General features: G+C 34.2%; 1 protein-coding gene and 1 pseudogene across 1 annotated transcript in view; both read right to left on the bottom strand.

Annotated features, from left to right (window-relative positions):
- Window positions 1-27,985, bottom strand: part of SPATA17 (spermatogenesis associated 17) — a 166,883-nt gene that overhangs the window by 68,949 nt on the left and 69,949 nt on the right. The window contains exons 7-8 of the mRNA XM_081825178.1: window positions 6,945-7,148; window positions 505-653 (exon numbers count right to left, since the gene is read on the bottom strand). Coding sequence (XP_081681304.1) covers window positions 505-653; window positions 6,945-7,148 — 353 coding nt within the window. The remainder of the gene's footprint in view (window positions 1-504; window positions 654-6,944; window positions 7,149-27,985) is intronic.
- LOC115942668 (U4 spliceosomal RNA) lies at window positions 12,301-12,366 on the bottom strand (annotated as a pseudogene).

The raw sequence follows: 27,985 nt of genomic DNA, 5'->3' as shown, positions 1-27,985 counted from the left end.
TATATAAATATATACACATTTATATTTATATAATATATACACATTTACATAAATTTATATATTAATATAATTTATAATATATACACATTTATATAAATGTAAAACATTCTAAATGTGTATATATTATATAAATACATCTATATTATAATATATTATACATTATAATATCTCATAAATAATATAACATTTATTTATATAATATAAAATTATATAAATTTATATATTATATAATATAAATGTATATATATTTATATAAATGTGTACATATGTCTGTGTATTTATATATAAATGTGTATATATGTGTATATAATAATATATAATAAATATATATATAAGTATGTAGCATATTTGCATATTGGAAAATGGTTGCTTCTCAATAGGTTGCTTCTGAATACCTTTTCTCACAAATAAAAGATTCTCCACAATATCAGGAAATACAAAATGTTCAAGCACTTAAGGCACCACACATACTACAGCTATTTTTTTTTTAAGCTAAGAACTCACATATTGTCATTTACATTTCGCATCCATGCCTGTCTTCTGACTTCCTCTCTGACCGCCTTTAACTCACTGGTTGGATCTGCTACCCACAGTGTTGGCTCCAAGGGCTTGTAGCGCTGTTCTAACACTTCAGTGATGTCACGGAATGGTCCCTGACAAGAAAGAACGAGGGAATATTTTATCATGGAAGACTTTTTGTCATATTATTGATGATTAAGGATGCTGAATATCTACAAAGTATACCAAGTTTACCAAATTATTTTTAAAGAACAAGCTGTTCTCTTAATTAGAAAATACACAGAATGTCACATCTTCAAAAAATGCTCACACAAGTCGAAGTGATTATATTAAAATATTTTAAATTAGCCAAAATTTTCCCTACTTACATCAAAAGATTTTTTACGCTAAAACTGTTAAATTTGTAGTTATGTTACTTTGTTTTCTAGTTTAAAAAAAACATATTTCTTCTGATATAACTTAAAAAGAATTCTCTCCCTTTTTAAGTAAAGATATTAGAAAAGGTTCTGAGGATTGCTTTCAAAAGCCTTCCTATCAATAGAAATAGGATAGCAAGCTTTTTTTTATTAAAATAAAGCTTTTAAGTGAATGCCACATCCTATATTTAACTGGTAACCCTTCCAAAACAGAGAGCCATAATTGTAATTAATTTAAGTGTTCTTTAGTAAAAATTCTAAGTTCTATTGCATAATAACTCTGACACAAAAGCAACCATCTAATGACACAAATACATAGCCGAGGAAAGCCCATAAGCTGCAACAGGAATAAGTGTTTTATAAGATATCCTACCTTTAAATTAGTAGTTACTTATACTAATTACTAGAATCCACTGGTTGTCTAATTAGTATCATATTAAACAATACAAATCAGAGGTGGCTCCGGATTTTACTATGTCATTAATTACATACTGCTTTTTTTCCCACCACTATTGTTGTATAAGACAGAAGTGATATAAAATGGACAAAGATTCCTAATCATATTCCTTATCCTTAAAGATCTCTTCTTTAAATAGGTTATCACTAACAAGACACAGCTGGGAGTTACTGCAAGCACTGACTGAAGACTGTGGGGCTAATAAAAAGAAATGATTCACGCCTCATTTATGTTCACTTATGTTTTACATTAATAGAAACCAATAATAGGAACCAGTTACCATAAAAGTCATGGACCGTAAATAACACAAATGGCAAATAAGTATCATCTAGTACTTTTCACAGCTGGACAGGAGGATTGCTATATTTGAAAGTAGTTAATGGATTTTTATTGGAACTTTACTTTTTAAAGATACAGTAACATGATTCCAAGTTCACTATTAGGAAATCAAATGGGGATTTATTATTTTTTTTTCAGATTCTTAATGTTTTACTTCGAGAAATTTTATAGTTTAAAAATTAATGCATGGTTGTATTATCAGGGGAAAATTACTTCTTTAGACCTTTTTACTTATATGTAAAATGGAATAATAATTATCTCACAAAAGTGCTCTTAAGATGTGTAAGACAATGTAAGTAACACTCTTAGCATTGTACTGAGAACATACTAAACATTCACAAATGATACCCCTGGGTTTATTTTCATTATTAGTTTCAAGAGAAGTTTGGAGAAGGTTTTGAACAACAGCAGAATCAAATATATAAGGAAATGCACAAAGCTAGGACTTTGAAGGGACCAGCATTCACAAGGAGGAATGGTCTTCTAAGTGGCCAAACTCTACCTTCTAAACTTTGTTGGTGTATCAACATAAAACATACCCATTTGTAAGACTTAACCCACTACTTGTTCTGGAACTTACTATTTCCAAAGAGACTAGGAAATGAAAAAGGAGGAGCCCAACTCAAGCAGCAAAATTTAGAATAAGAACAGACCCAGTCTTCCTAATGGGTTCAATATTTTTGTGACCCTAATCCTCCCGTAATCACATTCATCTCTCTATATCTATCAGTGCCTGGTCCATACATTTATATCTTAGACAAGTGTCCAAGACATTTCGGCAAGTGTCTTGCCTTTGAGCTCAACAGAACTTCTCCCTGGTTAGCAAACGACATATACTGTCAAACTTCTCCTATGCCAAAGCTTCTGTTAATTTGTATTTCTGTTGACAGACTGCCTTTCAGATCTCAAGTGATCACTAATACTGATCATATGTGGAGTGACATGGGGCCTCAGATTTTGGGCATAGCTTCAAACTTCGGAACTGCTCATTGTACTCATTTCCAAATATTAATCCCTATAATGCCTAGGCTCAACCTGAATCTACAAGTCTCCTTTGACTCTTAGCTATAGTTTTCCAAAGTTTGACTTTATTTGCATCCAAACAAATCCTAATTATGAGGGTCAAATATATTTACGTTCTTCTATATTTTTAACAACCCATGTTACTTTATAGTCATCTTGTATTTTTTAAAATTTTCTCGAAGCTGAAATAATAATGAAGTTATGTTTTAAACTCCCAGGATTGTCTCATACACTTGAGAAATTTACCTCCCAAGTACAGACAGACCATCAGAGTATAAATATTACCATCTGTAATATAGCATATATAATCTTAGATATCCCTAATGATGTATATACCTTTCATATTATTAGGTAACATATAGTAAATGCGGTTCAGTCCAATAAAACCACAACATTAAAAATCCCATTCTGTGAAAACAAGAATGGAAAGAAGGAAAAAAAGAAGAAAAGGAAGTGAGAAAAGAGGAAGCCAAAGGAAGCTGAGAGAGAAGAAGATGGGATGAAACAATGGGTTGAAGAAGAATGGGAAGGAAGGAAGGAAAAAAAAGGAAAGAAAGGAAGAAAAAGAAGATTAAAATGGTGCAGAGTGGAGGGAGGAGGACCAGGGATAGGAATGAAGGAGACAGGGAAAGAAGAAAAGAGAAAAAGAACAAGGGAAGAGAGAAAAAGGAAGAAAGAAGGGAGCAGAAAAGGAAAAGAAAATTAACAAGGATCATTATTTTGTGGTATGCTAGATAAAGGTAATTTATGAGTGTATATGTGTATGTACACACATGTATGTATATCTATCTGCAAATATCTGCATATGTACACACACATATACATATATAAAATCTTCCATATACACGTATATTCCATATATATATATATATACACATGTATATCATTATATGAATGTATGTAATATTTTCTATGTGTCTTCATATATATATATATACTATTGTGGTATAATAAGAAATACATATCTGATGGTTTTTGTCCCTGATTCCTGGCATAGAGCTCCTAAAATGCTTGGAATTTCCTGAGTGATGGGGTGACTTTGTAATCGATAAACAAGGTTACACCTGAGATTATGCTAATGAGGTGATTCAGGTTGGGTCCCTAGTAGCCTCTTGATCAAACTGGTCACCAGAAAGACCAAATGATTAGAAGGTTGAAATTTCCAGCCCCTGCTTCTGATCTCCAGGGAAAGGTAATGGAGTTCCAGACTGAGCTTTATAAAAACTCTTACACAAGGAGATTCGATGAGCTTCTCAACTGGCACACACATCTATGTGCTGGGAGAGAGGTGCATCCCAGCTCCATGAGAACAGAAGCCTGTGCACTCTGGACCCTTTCAGACCTCACTCTATGTTCCGCTTCACCTGGCTGTTTATTTGTATCCTTTATAATAAAGCAGCAAATATAAATAAATTGTCTTCCTGAGTTCTGTGAACTGTTCTAGCAAATTATCAAACCTTAGGATGGGGTCATGGGACCCCTCAATTTATAGCCAGCTCAGTAAGAAGTACAGGAGACCCAGAAATTGCTACCAGTATGTGAAGTGAAGAACAATTTTGTGGGCCTTGAGCTGCGGAGTCTGCACCAACTCCTGGTAGTTAGTGTTAGAACTGGCTTGAATCGTTGGACACCAAATAGTATTCAGAGAATCAGAGAATTAGTTGTTGGTGTTGGAAAACACCTCGATCACATATATATATTTTCCCACATATATTTATATACTTACTGTATTTATTACTATATTTATTATATAAATATATAGGTATACAATCTTCCATACAAATACATATAACCATTTTTACATGTATATTATATATGTATAAAAATTGTCCACATATATTATTCACATATACCTTGTATACAGCTGTATGTATATGTCTTCCATATGTATTCCATAAATACTATGTATAAATAGAATGCTATGGGGGGGAAGCCATGTAAGGTACTAAAAGGGTTATATTGAGAAAAGTACATTAATAAAGACGAAGAGTGAATACAAACTAGTTTAAAATAAGCCATATTATAAAAGCATAAAAAAGCAAAGCAAAGCAGTAAAGTTAATGTGAAATATAAGTATTATAAAACTCATATAAAATGGTATTAAATGTGTATGGTTAACGTTGTGAATATTATACAGTGTGGCAGTTTGGTCTGGATGACTTCTAGAGTGTTTCCAATTCAGATACATTTACATACCTATATTTTATCAATACCATATCATTTTTACATTTCCTAAGAAGTTGCATTCAGAATTACTCTATGAATTCCATGTATTACCAATAACTATCTCATTGAATAGCATAAAATATGGATTATTAAGTATTCAAATATACAACGTTATATCTGACACCTTAGCAATCACTGAACACTTAATACACAAGCAATGGAGTTACTAGAATTATCTTCTTTATAGAATAATAAATTGAGTTGCTCATTCTGATGGTATCATGTAAAATCATTACTTGGATCAACTGAAATAGTACTATGCATAATTCAAATGGTAAAAATTCAGTTACTTAGAATATAAAATTTATTTTATATTTGTTTTAAAAACTATTTTAAATGCCTTTATTAGAATATTGGTATAACCTATATTTTGAAAAGATTAATGAAACCATACTCTGAAGATATGTTCCAAATTAAACTGAAAATTTTCCAAATTATCTCTTTTGTCCCCTTGCTCAACTCTCCCCTCCCTGCCACTTTATTTCAGAAAGAGGGAGCACTCTCAGCTTCTATGTTTTCTTGTATAGATTTTTTTTTACAGCTCTTTCTATAATATAGTATAAGCCATCAGTTAATAGTATTTTTTAAAAATAGTATTAATTATCAATTAGTAATTTTAAGAGAGCAAAAAAAAGCACAAATAAAGGGAAGAGAAGACACAATTACAGAAAGTAAATACATAACATCACAAATAATTACAGCAAAGTGGGAAAGTGCTTTATGGCACAGATGAGGTTGTCCTCTAGCAAGCTGATGAAATGGTTGGGGGTGTGAAAAGCAGTCTCTAAGATGACCTCCAACAATCCTACTTTCTGGGATTCAAACCCTTGTGTGGACTGGACTTACTCACTTGTAAAAAATGAAATATGGCAGAATGGCAGGTCACTTGTGGCATGAGGTCATAAAAAGGCTGTGGCTTTGCTTTGAGGAGTCTCTCACTCTCTGTCAGATCACTCTCCTGCGGGAAGCCAGCTGCCAGTGAGGCAGCTCTACATACGGCCACGGCGAGGGACTGAGATACGAAAACAAGCAACCAGATGAGTGACCCTAGAAGGGGATCTCCTCATCCTCCTGCTCTTCCCTACAGCTGAGTTTCCACATGAAATCACAGCATTGTCTGGCACCTTGCCCACAACTTCATGGCAGATCTTGAGTCAGAGGCACTCACCTAAGCTGGACCTACAACACTGACCCACAGAAACTGTGAGAGAAGAAACGTGGGTTGGTTTAAGCCATCAGGTTTTCAAGTTATTTATTACACAGCAAAAGATATACAGAGGAAGGCCTGTGTAGGGAACTACTAGGTGGGAGTTCTGGGAATCTGGCCATGTGAACCCAAATCAACCCAATTCTAGGTTGATGCCCCTTGGTGGCAGTTGTCTACTCCAGATTAAATATCGATGGGGATGATCAATGGGGCCTTTGGGACAGTGATGATCTTCACCCAACACATCCCACTCCACCCCATAGCCTTAGGAAATCATTTGCCAGTCCAGGTCTATAGCAACCCACAGGGAAGATTTTTTTGTCTCTGCCCGAGTCTTGCATTGTTTTGGGTCCTCTGTAATTCTCTCAACTTATACTTTTAAATTATGTTTACAACTGTATATAGATATGAATCATCAGATGAGAAGTTAAATAAAGTTGATAACACATCATATTTTTCTAGCAATATGTTATAACAAGTACCATTATAACAATGTTTTTAAAGAAAAAGGCTAGATCCTAGCCAAAAATCTTAAGCGTTAACTTCTTATTTGAAATAATAAAATTCAGTACCATAGAATTATTTGATTACTTCCCTCATACATATTTTAAACATACTTTATGTTTATTATTTAAAATTGGATTCCATAAAAAATAATTTTCCTTTCTTGTCACAAAGACAAAACAACAGTAACTTTTTTTAAAAAACAGCAAGAATACAATCATTGACAGAATTCTTATATAGGACTAATGAGTACCTGACATTGTTTCCTATCAATGGGTGGCAGAATTTCAGATCGAGGAAAGGAACGGGCACTCGTACAAGCTAGCCAATTGCTAAGGCTGATGCAGCGCTTCTGCTTAACTTTAGACCTTTGGTATGTTAAGGGCTTTGCCTTTTGTAACCGCAATTCCCAGGGATCAGGATCTTTTCTGAATGGTGAATTGTATATACCTGGAATCTAAAGAAAAAGAACATAATTTTTAACTTTAACTTTTCACATGAAATAAAAGGAAGACGAAGTTGTATCATAAAAATTTTCATATGTTTAAGGACTATTTTTAAGTAGAACTCTAGTTCTTAACTAGAGGCTGGCTTTAAATTCATCTAAGGAGATTACAAAATACTCACTTTGTCTATACTCCAGACCAACAATTTCAGAATCATTCATAGTTAAAGACCCAAAATGTTAAAAATCACTGAGCTATAGCTTCTACCTGGCATATATGGCATATTTTATATAACCATATTTTAGAAAAAATTACAGAAGGACCTTAAGTCATTCTTTCTGTTAACTATGCATATGTGTATTTAATCACATCCATAAGTCATACATTCACTCACACAAACTCAAATACGCAATGCTTGAACCAGTTTCAGGCACAAAATATGCACTCAATAAATACTTGATTGCTTTAACAATTATGCATTATTAAACCCATATATTTTTCCAAAAATGTGCTTTTCTCTTATGCCACCATTATATTCAGAAATTTTTCTGGTCACTATATTTATTGATGGAATCAGCAGTTCTAAAGTATTATGATTACCCAAGATCCTTGTCTTTGAAAAACTATCTTAGAAAATTTCATATTTTCTTGTGGCATGATCTCAGGGTCTTGGGATTGAGTCCCACATCGGGCTCCCTGCTCAGCAGGGAGTCTGATTCTCTCTCTCCCCCCCCCTTCCCCCTTGCTCATGTTCTCTCTCGCTCTTGCTCTCTCTCAAATAAATAAATAAATAAATAAATAAAATCTTTAAAAAAGATAGAAAGAAAATTTTATATATTCAGCTTAATATTTCAATTAAGTGTTAACCTTTTTCTAATACCAACTGAGGCTAGATTCAGTGTCCTATCCCTAATGCTACATTAAGAGCCTGGGGCCAACTCTGTCAGAGCTCCTACCTACCTACCACATTGTTTCATAATTACCTTTGTGTGTATCAATCTTCCCTAAACAAGCAGCTGGAGCACAGGGCCTCTGATTTAGGGACTTTTGTAGCCCCATGGCCTCCTGGAGTCCCGGGCACATAGTAGACACTCAGAAACAATGTACTCTGCAGAAGGACCTGTGAAGCCTCTATTTACTCTTGTTTTCCAAAGCCGCATCAAGATCTCAGGAAAATGTCTGAGGCTTATTTCAAAATCTTATCAACTTCTTTCAAAGAATTATAGATTATACCCTTTTTATCTTTCTTAATACATCAGTTTTGCTGTGCTTTCAAACACATTGTGATCTAGCACTAAATTATCAAAGATCCACTTGAGTTACCTTCAACTCAACTGTTCCTGTGTTATAACTGAATTTTATTAGAGAAAACAAAGCCAATGTAAATATACTTACATACCTTAAAAAAATATTTTTGAACTGGGTTTTCTTTGGGATTTTTTTCCCTATACAATTTATATAAGAAAAAAAAGTGTTGAAAATTGTATAAACCATATTTAATGTCATGCTGACCATTCTCTCACTATAATACTAAATACCAAACAAGGTAGATTCATAAATAGCTTAAATGATGTTAATAAAAAACAGTATGGACACATATTTAAAATAGTTTTTAGTGTAATTTTGAAGTGGGTGAGAATTTTTAAGATGATTTTTAGGGTGAATTTCTATGATGAGAATCTACCAACTGTAATGAGAAGAAAACCAACAAATATTACATTAAAAAGACTATCCTGACATAAATATAACTAAATCTCCATAGTCCATGAAAAAGATAGGAGTATGCCATTCTATTTAGTGATGATCTAGCTGACTTAAGTCTGTTAATCATTTCCACAACCTTGCAGATTAAAATAGTAAAATACATACAATTTAACTAGATTATAATTTATCAGTTAAATATATCTATCTACTTGAATAACTGTTACCAGCCATTAACTTTACCCCATTAGAAATCTTCTTTGGTCTCCTTCCACATTTGCATGCACATGTATACATAGGCTAGATGGGAAATGCAAATAGATCAGTAGACATGATAGCTTTCTTAAATTATATTTTGCAACCTATATGGAGACCTTCTCATGTGTATTCTCTTTGCAATTTAAATCAAATATAGGTAGAAAATATATTTTAATTGAATTTAAAATGTATCATTTAAAATCTTCAAGGTGTCAGTTATTTTAGAAATTAATTTAATACATTTGCTAACTTACGTCAATGAAAACAGTTCAGCCCTCTCTCAATCCCTACCGCAAGCAAATACCCTATTTATTTATATTGATACAGTATGCATTTAGCTAGTACTTCTTTAAGTAAACAAAACAACCTTAACTTACTATTGTCTCATGCTGCATTTTATAATTTGTAAGCCACTTGTGAATAATGGTTTGTTGTTGATTTTTAAAAATATTACTATGAGTCACAAAAGACAAAGTTAATCCTAAGGGACCATGACATATTTTTCAGTTTTCACATTTTTCACAACTTAGAAGGGCTACTGCCAAGCTAGCTTTTGGGACTTCATTTTCAGCAATAATTTTCTAGAGTGACCAACACTATGGGGAAATCTGTGCTAACTGTTTAAAAAAAAAAAAAAGCCTACAACTGAGTTATTTGCAGTACTGTCATGCTAACATTCAACTCAATAAGACCCAGGAAATCTCGGGAGAGGACTCTGCTAATAGCTTCTTACTGACCTCCTTGCATCAGGCTGGGCTGCTGACTGGTGGCCCAGTGGTGAATACGGCAAATGAGGTGTGAAAGCACTGATTTTTTTTAAAGGCTATGATTCTGACTCGTCAAAAGGGAAAAGAAAAAAAAAAAAAAGGCAATGAGTTATATAATAGATATATATTTTTCTTGAATTCCCCCCTTCAGACCCTCCATCATGGGAACTTAAGCATGACCTGGAATATTAATTATGTCAGGTTGAGCAACGGGCAAATGTACCATTTGTTACCCAGTCACCCTTAGCATTACATTAATATTTTGAACCATTCCATATTTCTAACAATCTATCAGTTGCTCTTTTCTTCTCAGTTTTTATTCTTTGGACTTAGAAGTATTGTATGGGAAAGTACTTTAAAAATGCAATTGATTTAAAAACAAATCGATGATGGATTTGGAGCATCTACTGTTTTATTTCATGGAGAATGTTTTTACGATCATTTTCCACTCATCCACAGATCTTCATTTTGTAATTGCCTGGGGGAAGCTATCTTCTAATTCTCCCCTCTTCTTTTTGTTATTGAGGTTTACTTCTAAAACAAGGTGCTGTAAAATAAAAAGAATCTGAAACATGATTTTGTACACCTATAATTCCCAAAGCACAATGATTAGTCTTTCCATTTCATATTTTACCATATGAGAAATAATAATCTCTCGTAATTTCAAAGTAACTGCTCACTCAGGGATGAGGAACTACTAAGTATACAGGATAGGTGGGAAAATTCAAGTTTTACTTTTGCAAATGACAATTACACAGCAAATGGGAGTTGACTGCCACATAAAGGAACAAAATCAGAAAGTATTTTCTTGCATCAGGATTCAGAATTTGTGACTACTGGGAGAGATACACAGTTCTAAAGAAGAGGGGATGCTGAGTAAAAGATGTTCAGGATCTAAGCTTTAATCAAAATTATTTTAAAAATTAGACACTAAGCCAGCACAGAAGGGCAGAAGATCTCTACTAACGAGGAAAATCAAAGTGGGCCAGAGAACTGTGAATGAAGTATTTGTGAGGGTAGGGACTGCTGAATCAACACTGACCAACACACTTCATCATAATTACCAGGACATACTAGTGCCAGGGGATTTATAAAAATCCCACTCAGCAAATAATTGCCCTGCTGTTAGGAGATAGTCAGAGTGTTAACACACTGTCACAGTCCAGTGTTTAGTAAGATATTCTACATTCAATTACTCTTGCTGAGAACTAAAAGGAACCATGGTCATTTCACACCACCTCAGTTATGCTTCCACATGCATTTCAGACAACAGCCATGTTAACCCTCACATACGGTACCCCAGAAGGAAGAAGGATTTCATGGAAACATTTGGGATTCACAAGGAACATATCTGGTATAAAACTTATCTCTATATAGCAAGATTTAGAAAGAAAAAACTATTACTAACTACACATGCTTTTCTGTGACTTCAGTGAAGAAGTCGAATTTTTAAATGTTTTGAGTCAAAGTACAGAGTGGGGTCATGTTAAATGGAGATCCCTGAAGTAGCTGGCTTCATTAGTTTAACAAATGATTTTTGTGAATCATTTTGATATCCTAAACATTATCATCATATATTAAAATATTTTCATTAAATATTGATTAAAACAATGAAATTTAAATAAAATACCATCCTCTATATACTAATTCAATTCAATAAATATTTAGCATCTACTAACTTAGAAACACTTTACTAGATCTAAGGTGGGTACAGATGAATGAAAAGTGATCACTCCCACCAAGCCATTCTCAGTGGTGGGAGAGGGGAGGGCTAGGAGAGCAATTTTGTGACTGACAATAACATAACCAGCCTGTAGTAAGTATCCACTAACTACTGTTGTAAAAGAGGTTTACACGAGAGGTTAGAGTAAAAGTATATACACCTTTTAGAACTGTGGAAAAAATATCTGACTTTCTTCTAAAGGTGGGTAGAATTTTGGTAATAAAAAGGGAAGAAAGGCATTACAGGCTAAGGGAAGGGTAAAAATAAAGACAAACATATTTGTGGGAAAACACAGAACAGCTGTTCAGTGACTATCACATTGGCCAGTTTAAGCATGAGGCTATAGTCAGAGATGAGCTTATAAAGATAAATAGGGGCCAAACTCTAGAAGGCTGCAAATTACACTTAATTCTGCATAAAATGGAAATCTGTTGATTTTCACATTCTCCCTTAGAAACTCAGGAAGAAGTCTGAAGCAGGCCTACAGAAACAGACTCCATGAAAACACGGGTGAAAACCACAATTTAAAGAGACGGAACAAGCATCAGAACCAGACTCAGATATAGCAGGCATATTGAAATTATCAGAACAGAAATTTAAAACAACTATTAACATGTTAAGGGATCTAGCGGATAAAGTAGACAGCAGGCAAAAACAAGTAGACAATGAAAACAGAGACATGGAAATTCTAAGAATCAAAAAGAAACGCCAAGGATCAATGAGCAATAATCGCACCTCGGATAAACCTCATTGGCTACGATACTGCCACTGCGCAAAGCTAAGAAATGCCAAGGATCAAAAACACGGTAACATAAATGAAGACTGCTTTTGATGGATTTATTTGTAGACAGAACATGTCTGATTAAAGAATCTCTGAATCTGAGGATATGTCAACAGAAAATTCCAAAATGGAAAGGCAAAGAAAAAAGTCTGATAAAAATGTAACAGAATAGGTGTGCCTGGGTGGCGCAGTCGGTTAAGCACCCAACTCTTGGTTTCAGCTTGGGTTGTGATCTCAGGGTTGTAAGACTGAGCCCCAAGTTGGGCTCTGTGCTCAGCACGGAGTCTGCTTGAGATTCTCTCTTCCTCTCCCTCTGCCCCTACCCCTTGTGCTCTCTCTCTCGAATAAAAATAGATAAATGTTTAAATATATGTATGTAACAGAATATCCAAGAAAGGTAGGACAACTACAAAAGGTATAACATGCACATAATGGGAACCTAGAAGAAGGAAGAGAGAAAGGAACAGAAGACATATTTGAAGTAATAATGACTGAAGATTTCCCCCAAATTAATATCAGGCACCAAACCACAGATCTAAGAAGCTCAGAGAACACCAAGTAAAATAAATGACAAACACACAAACATATACAGAGGCATAGCATATTCAAACTTCTAAGAATCAAAGATAAGAAGATCTTACAAGAAGCAGAAGTGATAAGCACCTTACCTACAGAGAGGCAAAGACAAGAATTACATCCAACTTTTCCTCAGAAATAATGCAAGACAAGACGCCTAGAGTGAACCCTAACATAAACTATGGACTTTGGGTAATAATGATGTGTGGGGATAGAGAATATATAGCAACTTCCTGACCAAATTTGTTGTGTACTCAAAACTGCTCAAATTTTTAAAAGCCTACAAAAACAGTTAAACATCTGCTTAGTATGTAACACAACAATTCCATTCCTGGGAATCTATACAAGAGAGGTGAAAAAACATGGAACACTGCCTATCTCAATACCTTGCTCAGAGTAGACAATCAATCCATGCTTATCTGAATAAGTGATATAGACCAAAAGTCTATAAAGGAGGTGAAGACTGCTTATTGAAAGGTAAGAAGAAAGAACAGTGGAAATAGAAGAATGACGTGGACTGGGAGCATTCTATAGAAACAGAACCAGAAGGCTCTGATAAGAACATTTATTAAAAAGAACATAAGAGAATGTGGACTTAAACAGAAAAACCTGGGCTTAGAACCCAGGCAGAGGAGGTAGAAAGAGGAGCAGTTATTAGAACTGAGCTCCCAAAAATCCAGGTTGAAAGGTCCAGGGTATAGTTGTAATAGTAGGTCTGGAATTGGGAAAGAGGTCATAGTTAGTGATTGGAGTGTTTTCTGAATAAAAATATCTGAAGGTCTGAAAACGGATGGGGTCATTGAGGGAGAGCATGGAGGGAATTCAGGGGAACAGTCTTAGGAGTGTGTACATATAAGAAATAAGTGGAAGAGATGCCCATGAAGGACACTCAAAAGAGCAAACAGTGAGGGAGGAGAAGCTGTACACAAGGGAGAAGACCATTTCATGAAGGAGGTCAGCAGTGTCAGAAGCTCAGGAGAGGTAGAACAGCACGAGGACAAAGAATGCACAAACTGGCAGGTAATTAGAAGGTGACAGGTGACCTCCACAGAAGCAAATTATGTTCTTGTGGCACAAATCACATCGTAATTCACTGAATGTGAGGAAAGAAAAAAGAAGTGGAGACTGATTTGAGTCTTCTAAAATATAGCAATATTATGATGACTCAGAAAATCTTGGGACTAAAAGAACATCCCCCCCACCCCGCCCCCCGTCAGGATTCCCTTTAACTATATTGCATTTTGAAAGAATTTCTAAGAGAAGAGTCTATGTAAAAGACTGTCTGGGAAATCTTCCCCACTAAACTATTCCTTTATCTTTTTCTCTGCAAATGTCAAGTCATTATTCTACTGATCCCTGCAAGGACTAGATGAAAGTTGCTTATTTTCTTGCTTAGGAAATTTTTCTAGGCCTGTTCCTTTCCCTAACACATAGCAACCCCCCTACCCGCCCCCCAGTATAGCTTCATTTACCTCCTCTCCTCTTCTATCTGCTACCTTGGCACTCTCTCCAGATTTGGCTTTGATTCCTGCTTTTCAATTTGAGCCACAGCATTGACAGTTTATAAATAATTATAAAATACTGAAATTAGCACTGATATGTATATATAGCCATACCGAGAATAGACTATTCTGTGGGGTTAGGATGGCTGGTATTTGAGCAGTATGAAAGAAGAGAAGGGATGGACCTAGTGTGTAAGGTGAAGGAAGGCATTCCCACAAAACAGCAAGATGTGCAAAGGAACAGAAAACTTTAAATAACTGTGATATTAAAGAACTATAAATAGTCCCATATAATATCAGAGTAAAGATACACATTGAACACTATTGAATAGACTATTGAAGAAGACTGAGAAGAAATGATCAAAGAGTAGAAGGCTGACCATAGTGTCACCAAGGCCAAAGGAAGCTCCAATACCACAGGTGTGATGAGCAGTGTGCAGATTCTCCCAGAGGTCCTGTGGATTTATAATTAGGAGATTCCTGGGTGACCTTATCAAGAGGTATTCTGAGTAGAGCAGTGAGAGTGGACACCCAGTTCCACAGTGATTTGAAAACTTCCTATTGCGATGCCTTTAACACACCATTTCTATACGTTCTGTGCTGGCTTATTACACGCACTAGTGAAGTCTGAATGACCTAAGAAAAATGGTAAAGCATTTTTTATGACCACCACCCACCCCAAACCTTCCATTATATACCATTGTTCCCCCTCGGAAACCTACTATTTTCTCTTGCTCAGTTCTTCTACAGATGATTTAATTTGAAAATGATTTCATGGTTTGGGTTTAAAAGATGACTTTCAAGACAATTAGTTGCTAAAAGAAAAATACTTAGCATCACAGAAACAGGCAACAGAATTGAAAATTTTCTTTTGTTAAAGAAAGTGTACTAAGAGAATGGAGCATTTGTCAAACTTTATTCCCAGTGTTATCTGAGGCTCTGCAAGAAACTGATTTCACAAGAGTCTTTGAAGAAAGATTTCTTAAGCAAACAGGAGGAAGCCATTTTAAGTTTTATCAAAGTATAGGATTGACTGCCTCATGGGGAAATGCTATGTTGCCTTAATCTGGTTGGCTACAATCTTGTGACCAGATCTCAAAGACCACCTCATTTTTAGACTACTGTGCTCTCACATGCTTGTTTTGTCGACCTGTGACTTCTTGGATGGAAATTATTAAATAGTACCTATTAGGTTAGATTATACCTGCCACTTTGTGATAATTGAGCTGAGTCTTTAGTATTTTTGCACTTTTCTGTGTTATCCTTCAATAAAAATTTTATTTTATCTTTTTTAGGTTATCTTTTGCTTCCTTATTTTGCTTTGACCTCCTTAATGGTAGGGAGCCCAGAAAATTCCACTATGCTTCACAACCCTGTTATCTTTTTTTTTTTTTTCCCAACTCAAACGTAAGCTCTTCTGGTGGTAACACAATTTGGCCACAAACACAATTAGAAGGAAAGTAATTTAATTGAAGGGAGATGACAACACAATATTTTGATAAAAAAACTGATCTGGTCTAAAATGAGATACAGTCTAGTCTCTGGCTTTTGGGGTGTACTACTGGGTTATTTCCCAAGTTTTTATGTGAGCTTTTTCTTTAATTTCCTTCATTTCAAAAATATGAGGAAATAATACCTCCCTTATACTTTTTAATCCATTAATTCACTTTCAGCCCTACATATTATTACTGTGCTAGTGAAAATAAAGAACAGGCACAGTGACTTAAATTTCTCTACATTAAGAGATAATCGGATCAAATAACTATATTTGCTTTTTTGTCAAATTGTCATGTCCAAATAATTGTCTGCCAAATTAATCCCAGCTCTCCTTTATATTCTCTGGTATCCTCATCCTCAACAACCCTGTTCCTTTTCTCAATACTTCTGATCCCTCGCCTATAACCTTTTCAACCTTGCCCTGTGGAACCCTTCTCCCATCTATGCTAAACAACTTCTCTTTGCCCCCCAATTTTTCAATAAATATATTCTCTACCTTTTTGAAATTATGACTGAAGCTTCCTTCGCCTCTAGAACACCACATCCCTTGCAGCAGGCCTGCTGAACAAAGCATTTTAGTACTCCCCTGTACCACAGTGACTAGGGAGAGATTTGCATTTTCTTAGTTCCCCAGTGTCATTTTCAAACCAGTACTCATCAACCTTCTTGCAATCTAAATATGCATTCTTTTATCCCTCCTTGTGGTTATCATATACAGACCCACTGGTCATTTGCCCATATTCATGATAGTCTTTGGCACTTAGTTCAGTCTTCCTTTCTACTATGTGCTCTGGGATAACTTCTGGGTGATTTCACGTATAGGTGGGTGACCCATCCCAACAGTATAGCCTCACGGTTCTTTGACTCCTCCAACTTCACTGACCTTTACCTTTATACATTACCAGTTAGAGCAAGAGAAAGATGGCAAAAACATTTATATTCTTACAGATATCTCTTTATCTCAAATCATATGATCACAAAACAATGTGTAACCATGTTGAGTAGGACGTCTGTTGTTTCAGAATGTCAGCTGATGCCTCAAAGATGAAAATACTTCTTTTTAAAAGATTGATTTATTTTAGAGGGTGGGGGGAGGGGCAGAGTGGGACAGAGAGAGAAAGACCATCTCAAGCAGCCTCCTTACTGAGCATAGAGGCCAACTGAGGGCTCAATTCCATGACCCCGAGATCATGATCTGAACCGAAATCAAGAGTTAGAAGCTCAACCAACTGAACCATCAGGTGCCCCAAGATGAAAATACTTAATAGATCATATAACTACCCACTCTGTTCATGGCTCTTTTCCCAAGAAGACAAACTCATTGCCCAACAGCTCTCCAGAAGTGCCCATGAAGGCCTGCTTGCCTTCCTGGGAGAAGGCTCTGCATCTTAGACTTATGCCTCCCACCTCCTGATGCTTAAAGGAACTGATAAGCTAATTCACACACAAAACATCAAAAGCTAATAATGCTGAATATATTGTCTAGTAATTGTCATCAAATAAATAGAAATATAAAGATATATGGGACGCCTGGGTGGCTCAGTCGGTTAAGCGTCTGCCTTCGGCTCAGGTCATGATCCCAGGGGCCTGGGATTGAGTCCCGCATCGGGCTCCTTGCTCAGTGGGGAGCCTGCTGCTCCCCCTGCTTGTGCACTTTCTCTCTCTCTCTCTCACTCTGACAAATAAAGTCTCAAAAAAAAAAAAAAAGAAAGAAATTTAAAGATATGATTTCAGCCATCATCCAGGAAAATAATGTTGAGCTAGGACCTCTTTGAACCAAACCTTAAAAGAAACCAAGGCATGGTTTTGAAGATAGCCAGATCGTAGTTTGAATTTCATCTTCATTCTATCTAGTTATGTAACTTGGCTTAATTTGGGACATTATAGAATTAAAAAAAAAAATGTTAGTGTCACCTTTGCCTTTTCTTTGAATATAAGATTTACCCTTTTAAAAGTCACTTAAAATATATTTTACCAAATACAGGTATCAGTTACTAAAAATTATTACATCTGTCAAAATGATTGTTTTATTTACAGTTTTTATTTAATTCAGAGAAGAAATAGTGAATAACTGGGACTGAAATAAAAGCTGCCTTTCTTGTTTTTAATATGAAAGTATTTCAAATCAGAATTAGGACATGTACTAGAAATACCATGACTTTGACATCAGAAATTGGGGATATTAAAGTGACATGGTTGCTCTCTTTTATGAATTCGCCTATGTTAGAGGGAAGTAGACGCAACCAGAATACCAATGGTAAATGTTATATAAAGACATGGAAGAAAAAAGCAACAACCGTGCCTTGCAAGGTCAGGGAAGGCCCAATCACAACTTTCGCATTTAGATAATTGTCAACAGAGAAGTTGATTTTGGTATGGATATATAAATAACCAAGCCAGGTAAAATAAATTGAATCATTTTAATCATATGAATTTAAGACTAATTCAGATTTGATTATGCATAGATAGCATAAGCATAAATAACAAATATGAATACAACAAAATTATATTATCTTAATGATTCATAATTTATTTCAAAGATATATTAATACTGAAATTATATGCATATATATATACACATGTATTAATTTAAAAGGAGATGGAAAATAAAGCTGAATAAATTTAAGAGAAAAAATTTTAAAATACAACTCATTAAAGGGACTAGAACTATCAAGGAACATTTTACATTATATAAGCACCTTGAAAATACTACTTTTCTCTAAACTAAGAGTGATCATATCCTTTCAGCAAGACTTTCCCTTCAGCATAACAACAGCTCCTGACACCTGCAGTCCATTTATTTTAGGCCTAAGAGATATTAACAGATTAAGATTTAAAGACAAATTCTTCCTCTTTTCTCCCTTCTTCACACCTTCCTTCCATTTTCTCATCTTTTACTTTACTGTCCACTGTGATATTGTGTCGATAACACAACTCCTTTTTGAGTGAAATACTTCCAACTGTCAAAAGATATATAAATAGAAACACCAAGTGATAAGACTATTTAACAGAAAACCTGCCACTTTATACTAAAATATTTATTTATTATTTATTTATTTATCTTAAAGATTTTATTTATTTATTTGACAGAGAGAGACAGTGAGAGAGGGAACACAAGCACGGTAAGTGGGAGAGGGAGAAGCAGGCTCCCCGCTGAGCAGGGAGCCCGACGCGGGGCTCGATCCCAGCGCCCTGGGATCGTGACCTGAGCCGAAGGCAGATGCTTAATGACTAAGCCACCCAAGTGCCCCTATACTAAATTTAAAGTCATGTTTCTTACACCATAATGAAACTAATTTTTTTTTTTTTTTAAGTAGGCTCCATGTGGAGCCCAATGCGGGGCCCAAACCCACAACTCCAAAATCAAGACCTGAGCCACGACTCTGAGATCAAGACCTGAGTTGAGATTAAGAGTCAGACGCTTAACCAAATGAGCCACCACAGGTGCCCCGAAACTAATTTTTAATATATATTTTTAAATAAACAACTGCACTTCCTCTTTGCTTATGTTTCTTTTGTGATTATAATACATATATAAAATATTGTACAAACTTTCTATGTTTTTAAAATATTTACCTACCTTACACTGCATAAAATCTCAAGGTCATAGACGATTTCCTGTGTTGGGACTATATCTTAATTTAGACTCAAAAGTTTAGAAATACTCATGTTCTTAACAGTGACCTTAAGGACCAAATAAGCTACATTAGTCAATGTTTGAGTATCTTGATCACTGACCTAGTTTGAGTTCATTTTAAGAAATATTTGAAAGTAAAAAACTCTCTCCCTGTGTCCCTCATTTTAATACAAAGGAATAATGTTTTTGATTATAGGGTACAAGGGCTAGGGAAGGAGATATACAGAAGATTAAAGGAAGAAGAAGAAATAAAGAAGATGGATTAATCCAAAGCCTGAGATTTTAAAATTTGGCCTCCAGCTATTCATTGGAAATATTTCTAACATTTTCCAATCCAAAAGAGTGAATTTAAATATTAAGAACATGGGGTGAGCAGAACTTCTCTATATAAAGTTATTCTTCTGGACTTGCAGAAGAGCTAAGATAAATCATGAGCTGACAAACTCTACCTCTTCATTATTTATCCATTTATAACAGCATCTAACTTCTAAAATATTGGTCTCATTCTAAAATATTTCTGAAGTGTCTTAAAAATAGAAAACTAGTGGGGCGTCTGGGTGGCTCAGTTAAGTGTCTGCCTTTGGCTCAGGTCATGATCCCAGGGTCCTGGGATTGAGCCCCGCATTGGGCTCCCTGCTCAGCGGGAAGCCTGCTTCTCCCTCTCCCACTCCTCTTGCTTGTGTTCCCTCTCTCACTGTCTCTCTCTCTGTCTGTCAAATAAATAAATAAATAAAAATCTTTAAAGAAAAATAGAAAACTAGTCATAATAATATTAGGAATAAATCTTCAAATCTACAAACTATTATAGCCCCAATTATTTCATCAGATCTAATTAGAGCAATGGTATAACTTCCTTGAGTTTCTAAGTTTTAGATTTCATTGTATTATAATTAGGGATAACAAAAGGAACCACCAAAAATTCAGTCTTCTCTAATCAGTGAAGAAGTTGAAAAAATTGATTATAATTAACATACCAATATTAATTTTATAAAAACTAATAGAAATAAGCATATACCAGTTAACTATTAATTACCTTGTGTAAAACATCTGCATACAATTTAAAATATGGTGTGCTAGAGTATAAAGGTAAGTAAAAAAACATTTTACATTAAGGTAGAAAATGGGAACTACTTTTGTTACAAATTTCTATAATTCTTTTCTGACTTTTGAATTTTCTATTAAAGCTGTATTTGAAATTTTATATAAGCCTATATTTGTGTATGTATATACACATATGTACAGATAACACATACACATATATAGATGTGTATATATAGGTTATTGTTTAATACCTGTAATACCTAATAAGAACTCTCCCTGCCCCATACCTAATATATTAAAAATTTACCTCATTACTGGATGGAAATAAATAGACCCTGATTTTGATGTCCAAAAATAAAACATAATAGAGGACTAAAGAAAATCAGGTGCCTCAATTTTATGGATAGGACTAAAATAATAATGTTCATTTAAATGTCTAAATGTTAGATTTGGTATCTGATATGCAGAAGATTATTCATATAAAATTAAATTGAATTAAATAAATTAAAATAGCTTTAATGGCTAAAACTTCTTTGAGCAAGTTTAACACAATACAAAAATATAGTCCAACAAGAGGTGAAGTAACAGTGAAATTGATTCAACTTAACCTCCGAGGCCCTCATTTTCACAGGCTCTTTCCATAACACAAAGAGGGACCCTGGCAATGTGTTCACATGGTTATGTTCTTTAGTAAAATTTATGAAAGTAAGACATCAGTCAGTTCCACTGTCTTTTATATTCTGACTTATCCTCTATCACACTTGGGTGATCCCAATGTAAGAATAACTTTCAGGAATATTCCTGAACCCAGTGGGCAGACTCACCAGGCATCATGAATAAAGGTGCAGGACCAGAGGCTGCACTGTACTATGAACATCCTAAACTGTCTGGCCCGGAAGTATGTGCTAGTGGAAGAAAAGTGGGGTTTTCTCAAATGGAGAATTTGATTCTCCTCATTGCCTATACAAAATGGAACATCTTCCCTTTCAAAAATATACTCAATAATGCAGCATACACAAATAGGAACGCATCATTTAACTTTCTTATAATAATGAAAAATTTAGATCAATGTTCCTACAAAAAGGAGTGAATAACTTTTTCTTTTCACTCTAGAAAGCGTAACAAAATTATTGTCAAAGAAAGAGGCAATCAAAGAGGCATGAAACCAAAATATGGTGAGCAAATATGATAGAGCTATCAAGCAGTTAATAAAACTATTATATTTAGATTTTGAGTGGTGGTGTTTGAAATGTGCCTGAAACGATTTTTTTGCTCATTATAAAAAGTATTCATCTTCCTGTATTTGTAACTTCGTATAGTTTCTTCTTGAAGGTAGATCCCCAAATTGTATAAGCTTCAGACCCCCAAAACACATGAATCTGCCCCTGGTCACATGCATAGGAGAGGTTTACAGTGTGTTTTGCTAATGGACATTTTTTAAAATAACTTAAAATGTAGCATGCTGAAAAGGAAAAAATATATAAGAAAAGTAGCTAAGGCACTTTTCTCTACCTGAGTGGTCTCTCTTTAACTTTTATTTTTGTTTCCATCAGTATTTTTGCCTCCGTTTCTTAGATGCATGGTGGATAAATGATGGCAAGGAGAAGAGCAGGGAAGGGACTTATTTGGGGACACAAGACTTTTTTTTTAACCACTTTATCTCTTCAAAGACTACGGACAATGGACAATAATTTTATCTCTTTCATATATTACAGGATAATAAAAACTATAATGTTAAAGAAGGAGGAAATAAAATGTAAAAGTTAATAGCTAATTCATTCACCACGCTAGTTCAGTCCTTGGCCTTTTCTGAACAGAGACTGCCAATAGTAACAAATTATGTGATGGTTTTGTGATGTGGACAGTTCACTTGGGACCAAGAGCAAATGACCAAACTTGAGGACCTGCCTCTTAAACTATGGATCCAAAGATCATAGGTCAGATCTTTATTCACTACATAGTCTTCTGGAAAGAATAAATCTGCCAAGTGTCCAGAGGAAAAGTGAGTACTAAACAAGAGCATTTCAATCACCAGAAAGATAATTGCTACTTTACAGAATATTGTGGGCATAAAAGTAATAAAAGTGCTTTGAGCTATTCATAGAAAGGCACCATAGAAATCTACATTATGTTCTGGCTTGCTTCATTCACTCTTTTATATGCAGGGCCTAGTTTTTCTATTTGTCCATGAACTCATTCAAATCAATGTTCCTTTTAAGTACTAAAACATTTCAGAGAAAGGGTAAAAAGAGAATTCAATGAATTGAGGGTAACTCAAGGAGCAGTACATACTCAGAATGCTAGTGTTTTCAAGGATAAAGAGATAATCAGAAACCTAGGATAAAGTCCCTTCCAAATAGAGTTTATTTAGGTGAATCACATGTAGACCATAGATGTAGATCACTAACTCGGATTTTCACTGTGCCGCACTGTACTGAGGATGCCCCAACACCACAGAGTCTAAATAAACTAGTTATATAACCTTGAGCAGGTTGCTTCATCTTCCAGACCTGCTTTCTTTAATCTATTAACAGAAAGAGCTAGAAAGGTAACCTCTAAAGATCCCATGCTGCTCTAGTATATTCCAATCAGGGGTCCTGTCCTCTGTCAGCGTAGTTCCTATTTTTTATATTTTTCTCCATGGAAACATACAAACTACTGGGAAGTTGGCAAAAACAAATATAAGATCTTCATGTAAGACTTATGAATCTACTCCCACTCCCTACTTTCATAATTCTGTTTTACTGCCAGACCTTTTCAACCTAAAAAAATGTGCCATAACCAGGGAGTGGATAATGTAAGAATTAAGAATTCATTGTTGAGAATGCTGTGTGATGTAGGAAAGAAATAAGAGGAATCTAGAGTGATATAGTTAACTAGGAATACTAAATAGCAGAAATGATAAGCAAAATGGCAAAATTGCCAAGTTTCTCTTACATGTCCTCCTAATTATCTTTACAGTGCCTTATAAGATCTACTTTTCTCCCCAGACATTCCATGTAGTCAATATATCCCTTAGCATCTCTGGCTCCCTTTGTTACCAACCTTATGCCCATTTTGGTCATTATACTCTAGGCATTGCCTCAGGACTCTGGACATACTTTTCTTCCCTCCTTTTATGATAGCCTATTCACAGTTACTAATTTTCACCAAGCTATACTAATAAGAACACCTTAATAGCTGTCTCCTTTCTAAAAGTATTTTAATAAGGAAAAAGAAATGTATCTTTAACAATAAAGTAACGGCAAAATCAAAGTGTTAGTGGAACATATGTGAGATGTTGGCTCTTTTTTGGGGGTGGGGGAGGTAACAGGGAAGCTTCTGAGTTTCCAGAATATGACAAGCCACAAGAAGTCACCTATCTCATATAAAGAGACCCTTGTGATGACTGTTTGTTTCTAGGATATAAAATCAGACTGTATCAGGATGCTTACCCTGAGGAGGAAAGGAAGATAAGGCTAAATATAAATAGGCAGAGTAGAGTCAGTCTGGAGAGTTTCAAATGCATATGCTGAAAACTTTGGATTTTATCCTATGGACAGCAGGGAATTGTTGGAGGTTTATAAAATGTAAAGAGACATGACATAAAAAGTACTACTGTAGCAAAATTTATCTGATAGTGGTAAATATACTGGGACAAAAAGAAAAGACTAAACAAAAAGAAAATCATTTTAGAGATTATTACCATTGCTCAGAGTTCAGGAAATGGACATAATGGAATTTATTTAAAAGACAGTAAGAAGAATAAATTGAAAGAAGTCTGTGATTTTACACAGAAAATGAAAAAGAGTGAAAGATTTTAAAAATTTGGATGACTAGGATAGTTTAGATCATTGATCAAAATAAAGACTGATTTGGACAAATAAAGAAAAAAGCACATAAAGAAGAAAAAAAGCCAAAAAGCAGAAGGAACCCCATGTGAATGCCCTAAATCAGGTTGCATCAAACCATGAAGATCAGAAATGTAATATACTCAATATAGTCGATACTATTTTTTTTATTATTATGTTATGTTAACCACCATACATTACATCATTAGTTTTTGATGTAGTGTTCCATGATTCATTGTTTGTTATTTTTTTTAAGATTTTATTTATTTATTTGACAGAGAGAGAGAGAGCACAAGCAGGGGGAGTGGCAGGCAGAGGGAGAGGGAGAAGAGAAGCAGTCTCCCCGCTGAGTAGAGAGCCTGATGTAGGGCACGATCCCAGCTTAACCGACTGAGCCATCCAGGCGCCCCTAGTGAATACTATTAACAGCCATAAATATCAAGGCATACATCCTTTTGCATGTAAATTATGGAAATACAGAGATGGGGGAAGGGAGGGAAGAGGGAAAAAGAGAAAGTGTGGGGGGGTCCAACCTAGAAATGAGAGAGGAACATAATATTTTTAAGTCAAAGAAGTGGTTTTTAGATAAGGATCAGGGGTGTAAAAGTATATTCCAGACAGTTATTACAGGGGTACTTTTTAACATCACACTTGAGTTTCCCAACTATTGCTGTGCTATACCATTGACTAAGGAAAATGCCTTATGAGAAGGACCTCCAAAGATGCTTTCCAAATACACCATATACACAAAGATATAACACACACACACACACACACACACACACCCATGCATGCATGCACATGTGCTTGCCCATATGCAGGTACACACTGAAAGGCTGCCATTCTTCTCTTACTTCATCACCTCAAATTAAAAGTGAGCAATCACATATCAAGCACAGAAATCTCCCCATTTATGATTTTGAAGAGATAGAGTTGAAAGCAATAAATGACTTGGAAGACTTACTGTATTTCTTAATTTACACATTTTTTCACCTTATAATATTTGTCTTATAAACATGTTATCTCTATCAATATGGTATCCATATCAGATTATCGATTATTTTTGTTATATTAAGTTTTTTTAATTAAGCCACTTTCCTTCCGTATACACACGTGATTTGATAAAATTTTGAAAAAAAAGGTCGCTGAAACCATTTGTTTCTCTCAAAAAATAAAATAAGTAAAGATAAAGTTTTATCAATATAATTGGAGTACAGGGTCTTTTTAAAGAATCTTAAATAACTGAAAACCACTACCTCAGTGTCCATATAAAAACTACCTATTAAAGAAAAACACTGGAAACCTATTATATAAGTGATGACATGAAAATTATTTCTATAAACTATTACAAATTTTAATTAAATTTATAAATTTTCATTTTAGTTTTAACTTGAATAAGTATAAACTATTAAAAGCAATTGTTACAAAATAAAATACACATAGTTACACTTAATCATGAATATATTTTGTATCCATCCTTTTTTATTAGTATGTTGAAATAAAAACTGCTTATATTTTTCACTGATCAGGAAACAATGTATATAATTCTATATAATAACCTATATCTCTAAACATTATTTATGATGTGGTTCTTGAATCTTACATTTGCATCTGTAACTCTGCTGTTCTCTAGGAGGATCTGTAAAAATTCTGGCAATATTTTAGAGGCAGTGTCTTCTAATGAGTCCAACAATAGGCCTTTTTCATGTATCTACCAGTAGGTGGAGCAGACAACATAATTTATTACCCAAGAACAAGGACGGGAATGAAAGTCAGTTTATTTGGAATAAAACAAATCTGCACATGAGATTTTATTCAAAGGAAATATGTCCTATATGTGTTAGATTTAGTCTGACTGGTTACTGAACCAAAATAAGTAACTTTATTAAGTAATCAATCTTTGCAGAAAGATAAATTTAATTTACAAATGGAAGCAATGTTTGCATTCTACTTATTCAAATCAACTAAAATTAGCTTTCTTTTCATAAAACTTTTACAGGGACAAAGATTTTTTGATGTGTTCATTTAATAAGGGCACTAAACTCAATCCTGTTTTACAGGTGATGGGGTGCATAACAAATAGTATTTTCTGGGAAATATAATTGACTAATCCTATTATGTCTGTAGCAACAAATTAACCTTATTACTACTAGTAAATGGTGATTGATTATTTATGCAAATAAGTTACCATGTTCAGCTTTCTGAAATAAACATATACAAAAGGTGCTTTAATATGACTTGAACTTTTTAATTAATAAAACCCTGAGGGGTCTATTAATTCACTCATTACAATATTAGTTATTTACTTGTGTAATTCCTATTAGTGCTAACATATTTGCTTGCATAAAGATGAGATACTTAATATCAGTAAAAATCAGGAATATATTTTGGAACTATTCTAAGATATACACTAGATTTGTACTAACACTGACTTTGAAACAGGTTATCAGTTTGAGTATGTCAGTATATCAGCATAATAGTCCTAAAATTATTAAAAATTAAATAACATATGACTTCATTTATTATCTATATATGAATTCACAAATACAATTTTGGCTTAGAAAATTCCTTACGTTTTCTAAAGCATTCTTTGTCTGAATTAACGTTTTATTTCTACTCATCTAAGTGAAGCTATATTAGATCTATGAAAACTTAGTCTGAAAATTAATATTCTACAAACTATCATTATATATCATTATAAATCACTCCTAAATTATTGAAATCACTAATAAAACAGTTCTAAAAAGGCTATTAGTATTATTCCCTTTCAATACATCAGCAGAACCTTTCTTATCCTGATGTACTTCTTATAAAAATTACTTACACTTGAATATTTATTCAGTAAATTTTCAAATAACTGCACAAATTGAGAGTTAAAACTGACACAAGCCTTTAATAACAACCTGGCTTTTATTTTGTACTTAAATGTATATTTAATTAATTTGAAATCAAAACTCTTAAAACGCGCAATTAATCTGTAAATATCTCAGGAATGTTTTGAAATCTGCAGCTTAATTTCTCCCCCATAGCCAAGTCATGCTGAGAAAATCAGTAATAATACTCAAATTGAAACATGTGTCTTTCATTCTCTGAGTCTTCCTTAGGTTAGGGAAAGGAAAGATTTTTGTGAAAATAAAATAATAAATGGAATCGCAAAATCATAAATATAAATGGTTAATTTCAATAAGACCACCTATATAAACTGCAGTTGAAAGATATCAAATTTCTTTCTAGTAAAAATATTTGTTTGGGATACACTGAAATCAGAGTGAATATGCCTTGTGGTGAAGGATCATATAGTATACATTTATACGTCCTACTCCTGGTTCAGTATCAGATAGATTGTCAGTACTCAAAAGTATGTTTTTTGGAATAATTAAAGAATTTTAAAGTTAAGATGTATATTCAATCTATTTATTAATGTTAGTGTTGCATATCTTTATTCAGGTTAAGGTGAATATTGCATACTTTTGTTTAGGTAAAGATGGTTTATAATTACGACTTGTAATATCAATTTAAAATTCAACTTTTTTAC

This window comes from Leptonychotes weddellii, chromosome 6 (genome assembly GCF_054177405.1).
Source record: "Leptonychotes weddellii isolate Sample4059 chromosome 6, ASM5417740v2, whole genome shotgun sequence".
In the NCBI taxonomy this organism is placed as follows: Eukaryota; Metazoa; Chordata; class Mammalia; order Carnivora; family Phocidae; genus Leptonychotes; species Leptonychotes weddellii.
Note: the sequence above shows the minus strand (reverse complement) of the source record. Positions and strands in the feature narration are given on the sequence as shown.